Source organism: Crocuta crocuta, unplaced genomic scaffold (assembly GCF_008692635.1).
Source record: "Crocuta crocuta isolate KB4526 unplaced genomic scaffold, BGI_CrCroc_1.0 scaffold610, whole genome shotgun sequence".
Classification (NCBI taxonomy): domain Eukaryota; kingdom Metazoa; phylum Chordata; class Mammalia; order Carnivora; family Hyaenidae; genus Crocuta; species Crocuta crocuta.
The window spans coordinates 273858-281313 of NW_027527456.1; the positions used below are offsets into that span (position 1 = coordinate 273858).

The 7456-nt window shown below is 42.6% G+C and overlaps 1 protein-coding gene across 1 annotated transcript in view; it reads left to right on the forward strand.

Annotated features, from left to right (window-relative positions):
• ZNF41 (zinc finger protein 41) overlaps positions 1 to 6296 on the forward strand; it is a 42137-nt gene extending 35841 nt beyond the window's left edge. The window contains exon 5 of the mRNA XM_077762945.1: positions 2742 to 6296. Coding sequence (XP_077619071.1) covers positions 2742 to 4774 — 2033 coding nt within the window. The 3' untranslated portion in view covers positions 4775 to 6296. The remainder of the gene's footprint in view (positions 1 to 2741) is intronic.
• The last annotated feature ends 1160 nt before the right edge of the window (positions 6297 to 7456 follow it).

Genomic DNA, 7456 nt, shown 5'->3' on the forward strand with positions numbered 1-7456 from the left:
TGCATTTAAACATTTTTATTTATGTCTAACATATTTGTTAGCATCCTGTGAATCAGACTCTTTATTCTCTGCTCTGTCTATTCAGATGATACATTTTCACCTGGTGATCAGATTTCGGTGTCCCATGAAATGGCTCAGTTAGTTACTCTAGCATATGTGGCTCTTTCCTTCTTCTCACCTTTCTTTCCACAGGAACTCAGAAAGAAAGCACAGATTTTTAGACTATGGGGTGACTGAGGCTTTCACCTCTCTGTTTTTAGAAAGTTCCCGGAACTAAGTGCCTGTTTCTTATTGTACAACTCAGGAGCTGATCAGGAGAGAGAAGCTACATGCTGATTTGAACAGAGAAAGTATAACATAAAGAATTATTAGCTACGGTGAGAGTGAAGTGACAGAGATTAGCTAGTAAAAGTAAGGAGAAATCTAAAGAATAAAGGAAGAGCAGGTAAAAGGAACAGCCTGCACCTCTCGGGCTCTGATGGGACACCCACGGAAGGACCTCCCTTGCTTCTCAGGGATGAATCCAGAGGTTGTTGGGGGGACATATGCCGTGCCGTACTGGTGGAACTCTCTGGAAATCTGCCTTCTGGGGTTCCAGAGAAAGCTAGTCGTGGGGAAGCTTCTCGGTGGAGGCAGTCCCCTACAGATCATCTGAGAGGGGTGCAAGGGTAAACTGCTGAGGGCTGCGTTATACCGCAGGAGCCTGGAGCTGGAGAAGGGTGGTGGGTGCCAGAAAAGTCGTCACCAGCAGGAGCTGAGGTCTAGAGAAGCCACCCACACCGCAAGACCGGGGTGCCCGGGAAGCGGCACGTGCATCGACAGCGTGATGTTGGTGAAGCCACAGGTGGGTGCGGGAGGCCTGGTGCGGGACGAGCTGCCCTTGGTGGAGGGGCCCGCGGAAGCACAACCCCTTCCTCCCACAGTGTTTCTCCATCGTTCGGTGCTGCACAGGCTCAACATCATCGCTCAAAGTTGGCGAAGGAAGAAAGCATATCTAAAGAGACTCACAGCCATTTTTGTAGAGCGCAAAAAGGAGTGAATTCAGAGTTGAGAGGCAATAGGTTGGCACCTGGCACATTTATTCTTCGGTTCCCTGAAGCAAAGCCTGGAAAATATTTGGCAAATTTCCATTTACTGAATTTGGGGAGATAGGCAGCGGAAGCTATCTAGCTGTCTTTCGGCAGGACTTTTCAGGTGTCTGCTCAGAGGAACTCAAAGGACCATACCTTATGCTTGGAAAGGGGAGAAATGTTAACAAGTTCAGGCTTTCTGTTAGAGCAGAAAACTGGGCCAAATTAAGTATCAATATGAGTGGTACCCTGTCTGCTTTCTACACTCACAGCAGCTAGGACCTCCCTAGAAGTGTACCGGAATTAGAGCCAATATCAAGGACGAGGCATTTTGAATATGCAGAGAAGCCAAACCACAAGCACGGTCTAAATTCTCTTATATAAGAATTCGGAGGTGAACGGATGCATTCACCAGGTCAACTCTACCCCTGATGGGTCATGCAGGGGCCATGTGCCAAGTCATTGCTCTGCCATCCCCTAGGGCACCGTTGTCAGTTGCGTGGTTAATGCTGGGTCACTACTGAGTCCAGTGGGAAGGGGAAGGGGGGAGAGAGGAGTTTTCCCCACTGGCTTCAGGCCCAGCCTGGAAGCTATACCTACCACGTCTGCTCCTGCTTCACTGGTGAGGACAGAGCGAGGCTGGTCAACATAATGCCCAGCTGCAGTCTGTTGACATGAAAGAAGAGGCAAGTGCAATTAGTTGTGGGCGGATGGCTTGTGGTTTCTGCCACAGGTGGCTTTCCCTCTCCTATCTGACACTTGTTGAAAGCATATATCCCTGGGACCACGGAGAACTTGCAGCTGGCCATAGAGTTGGTGCACAGATATCTATCTACTCTTTGGATGGTGGATGTTGTAACACTGTTTCGTATAGATGTAGAGGAATGGCTCTCTGAGGCACATAAATGGTGATCAGTGCTCGTATGGTTCAGAGGAAAAGCAAGACAAAGGAGAGAGATTAGAAAGTTTAGAGCAAGGGCGCCTGGGAGGCTCAGTCGGTTAAGCGTCTAACTCTTGATTTCAGCCCAGGTTGTGATCTCACGGTTCATGGGATCGAGCCCCGGCATCAGGCTTGCAGAGCCTACTTAGGATTCTCTCTCTCTCTGCCTCTCCCCTGCTTGCGTGTACACTCTGGCTCTCTCACTCTCAAAACAAATAAACTTTCAAAAAAAAGAGAAAGGTTTAGAGCTAATAAGTAATAAAGACATATAATCTGAACTATTTCTTCCATGCTAGGATTCCCCTTAACAGACTTAGGTTTCTTCTTCTCGTTAGACTCATTATCCAGACTTCCTACGCAATGGGTATGAATTCCCAGGGTTCACATCCCATCTCCCTCACTTAAGTAGCGATTTGATTTTCACCAAGTTACATAACTTCTCTGTCCTGTTTTCTCATCGGATTGGTAATGATAGCTACCCCTTAGGGGTTAATGAGGACTGAATGAACTATTTATGCATAAAGCACTTGGGACAGTGCCTGGTGCATCATCAATGGTATTAAATTATTTTGTATATAGTAAGTGCTTTAGGGGAATTTTTATTACTACATTATTACTATTTTCATATGGACCCTTCCGTTTCTGTGTCCATCTTGTCTAAACTACATTTTCCCCTACCCTCTGCTAATTGTCCTTTTGAGTCATTTTTACTTCTTTCTTTTTCTTTTTAGATGAGGATATTGGGAAGATACAACAACAGAGAATTCCTGGGAAAGTTTCATTCCAATGTGAGAAATTTGGTCAATCTATAATAAAAGATTCATTGCGTTCCATTTTAGAAGAGCTGTGGCAAAATAATAACGAGCTAGAGAGATATCCGGAAAGCCAAAATAACCCTTTAAGCCATGTGAAAGTGCTGATTAAGGAGAGGGGCTATGAATGTAAAAATATTGAAAAGATAATTCATGTGAGTTCCAAGCTGGTTCCTTCAATTAAAAGACTCCATAACTATGATACATTTGGAAAGAGTTTGAAGCATCCTCTGAACTTGCATAATCATAATAAAAGCAATTCAACAAAGCACCTTGATAAGATTTTTGGAAACGATAACAATCTTGCCCATAGCTCTTCTTCTACTGAGAATGCTACCACAGGAGCAAATGCCTGTGAAGTTAATCAGTGTGAAAACCATCTTGGCGACAAACAAGTTCTCATCCACCGTCAGAAAATTCAGGCCAGGGAGCAACGTTATGTTTGTACTGAGTGTGTAAAGAGCTTCCCCCAGAAGTCACATCTCTTTGAGCATCAGAGGATTCATGCTGAGAGAAAAGCCCATGAATGCAATAAAAGTGAGAAAGCCCTCACTCAGAAGCCACAGATTAATGGACCTCAAAGTGTTTATACAGGAGATAAACCCTATATATGTCCTCAGTGCGGGAAGGCCTTTACTCTCAAGTCAAACCTCATTACACATCAGAAAATTCATACGGGGCAGAAACCGTATAAGTGCAGTGAGTGTGGAAAAGCCTTTTTCCACAGATCATATCTCTTTAGACATATGAGAATTCATACAGGAGAAAAACCCTATGAATGTAGCGAATGTGGAAGAGGCTTCTCCCAGAATTCAGACCTTAATATACATCAGAAGACCCATACTGGAGAGAAACACTATGCATGCAGTGAATGTGGGAAAGCCTTTACGAGAAAGTCGGCACTCAGAATGCATCAGAGGATCCACACGGGAGAGAAACCTTATGTATGCACTGAATGTGGTAAGGCTTTCATCCAGAAATCACATTTCAATACGCATCAGAGAATCCATACCGGCGAAAAGCCTTACGAGTGCAGTGAGTGTGGAAAATCATTCACTAAGAAGTCCCAGCTCCACGTGCATCAAAGAATTCACACAGGAGAAAAACCCTATATATGTACAGAATGTGGAAAGGTCTTTACTCATAGGACAAACCTCACTACGCATCAGAAAACTCACACCGGAGAGAAACCCTATATGTGTGCTGAATGCGGAAAGGCTTTCAGTGACCAGTCAAATCTCATTAAACACCAGAAAACCCACACCGGAGAGAAACCCTATAAGTGCAATGGCTGCGGAAAAGCCTTTATATGGAAGTCACGCCTCAAGATACATCAGAAGTCTCATATTGGAGAGAGACACTATGAATGCAATGAATGTGGGAAAGCCTTTATCCAGAAATCAACACTAAGTGTGCATCAGAGAATCCACACAGGAGAGAAACCTTACGTTTGTCCTGAATGTGGGAAGGCCTTCATCCAGAAATCACACTTCATTGCACATCATAGAATTCATACTGGAGAGAAGCCTTATGAATGCAGTGACTGTGGGAAATGCTTTACTAAGAAGTCACAACTCCGTGTGCATCAGAAGATTCACACAGGGGAGAAACCCAACGTATGTGCTGAATGTGGGAAGGCCTTCACCGACAGGTCAAATCTTATAACACATCAGAAAATCCACACCCGAGAGAAACCCTATAAGTGCAGCGACTGCGGGAAGACCTTCACCTGGAAGTCCCGCCTCACCATCCATCAGAAATCTCACACTGGAGAAAGACACTACGAATGCAGTAAATGCAGGAAAGCCTTCATCCAGAAAGCAACCTTAAGCATGCATCAGATCATTCATACAGGAAAGAAACCCTATGCTTGTACAGAATGTCAGAAGGCCTTCACCGACAGATCAAATCTCATTAAACACCAGAAAACTCACAGTGGAGAAAAGTTATAAAGGCATCGACTTAAAACGCCTTCGGCTGGAACTCACAACCAGGTACGCATCAGACGTCTCGTAGATGGGAAGAGGAGTGCCTGGTGCTGTCGTCATCGTGCAGGGGAAAGTGACTATGACAGGCCACAGCTTCAGTGAACAGAAGGCCAGCAGAGCCAAGTATCCTTCGGTCAACCGGAAATGCAAGTACCTGCATCACCACAAGCTGACACGCAATTATATGCATAGGGAGACACTTTGATAAAGCATTTGAGCCATAGTCCTATTTGGGTTCATGATTCATACACAGACCTACCAGCTCCTACAAATGGTACAAACAGAGACCCCAGGAGATGAGTTGGAACCTCCTATGTGTCACTTTTTGGATGAAGGACTTGATAAATTCAGCACGGATTAGTTCTTCATCCCCCGGGAGGTAAAAGTACTCGATATTGGCCACTTCTTTTTCAGATTTCTAGGGTGGAGAGAAGAGTTTTCATTGTCCAAGCACCTGCAGAGCACCAAGGTCAAGGCAAAAAACCTATTTGGGAATGCAGGTCTGTTGAGTAGAAGCCACACATTTTTGTGATCGTTGACATTTAAGAGACCGAAAAGATTGCCATGAAAAACTGTTCTGTCTCTTCCCTTCACCATAGTAGAGTTTTTTAAATATAATATTTAAAAATTTTTTGATGTTTATTTATTTGTGTGTGAGAGAGAGACAGTATGACTGGGAGAGAGACACAGAGAGAGAGACACACACAGAAACCGAAGCAGGCTCCAGGCCCCAAGATGTCAACACAGAGCCCAACACAGGGCTTGAACCCATGAACCGTGAGACCATGACCTGAGCTGAAGTTGGACACCCAACCAACTGAGCCACCCAGGTGCCCCTAAAATATGATATTTTTAAAAAATGAAATAGAATTTTTAAACTGAAAGTCTTACTTTAGGTTTAAAATGGCTTTATGCATTGGCAACTTAGGCATGGCTCTAGCCAATGTTACAGAAATATAGTTGTTAAGCCTTATAGACAGCTGAAGGTGGCAGTTGTTCCCTCTTTAATTCCATGCTGTGGCTATTCGCATCCAAAAAAAGGTATGCACACTTTCTAACCTGTATCCCCAAGGCTATCATCCATGGAAGCTGGCAGACCACAGGCTTCTTATCCCCTTAGTTACTGACCCTATAACGATGGAACTGAGCCACAACACACTGGACTTCCGGTCTCATCCACTGAAGTGTCTGCTTTCTTTGGGATTCCTGTTTGGAAAGGAGTGGTTGATAAATTGGGTTTCAATACATGATACTTTGATGTGTTTTTTCTTTCAACTGGGTTAAGATACATTCGCTTTGTACACACACGTTAAGAACAGTTTTGGGTAGACTGCTATGGGATAAACTCATGTTGCACTGTATTTGGTTAGTCTAAGATACGATTATAGTTGAATGACTTGAAGACTTCTCTAGAAAGAGCACTGCTTTTTTTTAGGCACTGATATATAGACACTTTCTCATTTTGCCTTAAATGTTTTTTTTTATGACACTGATAAGAAAAGGGACTTTCTTTCTAGTATGCAATTTTATTTTTTTAAACCTTTTTAGTAAAGTACAATCTATACAGAAAATGCAGATATCATAAGCAAACAACTCAGTGATCTCTCACAAACTGAACAGACTCAGATCCAGAAAGAGAACGTGCCTAGCACTCCGGAAGCATTCCCTGTCCTGCCCTTCCAGGCCTTGCCCCCCCAGCCCCCAAGGTAAACACTATCCTGACTCGGAACAGCATAGATAGCTTTGTCTGCTTGGTATTTTATGTAAATTGAGTCAAACAATTATATTTCATATTTTAGTAATACACTATTTAGTGTCTGTCTTCTTAAATTCACATTGTAAATGTGAGGTTCATTCATTTTGCTGAATGTAGTTGTAGATATTTCATTCTCGTTGTCATGTTATATTCCACTGTGTGAATATACTACAATATATTAATTCCACTGTTGATGGACATTTGGGTTGTCTGCAGCTTGAGGCTATTAGGAATAGTGATGCTATAAATATTTTAGTGCCTATCTATTAGAACATATTTATGAATTTCTGTTAGGTGTATTTATCTAGGATTTGAACTGCCAAGGCATACGGTATCCATATGCTCGGCTTTAGTTTATAAAACTAGTTTTCAAAAGTGGTTGTACCAATATACACTCCCATCAGCACAGTAGATGAGTTCTACTTATGCTCCACGTTCTTACCAACACTAGGTATTTTCCCTCTTTTTCAGTTTAGCCCATATATATATGGGCGCTCTCTCTCTCTCTCTATATATATATATGTATGCATATATATACATATATATATGCACTGTATTTGGTGTATCACATGACCTACAGACTCCAGTGTTATCAAACTTCCAGCAAGCTTTCTTCCCCCCAAATTGATAAATGAATCCTCAAACTATAGAGAGAAGTAGAAAGGACCAAGAATGAAAAGGAATCTACCAAACAATAAAGTGGAAGGATACATACATATATATATATATGTGTGTGTATATATGTGTGTGTGTATATATATATATATATCCATTATGGTTGGTATATAGTGATATCTCAGTGTGATTTTACTTTTTATTTCTTGTCTTCCAAAACCATCATAGTATCTCTTCAAGACACTTAACTGAGATCTGAGATCTGAGACCAAATC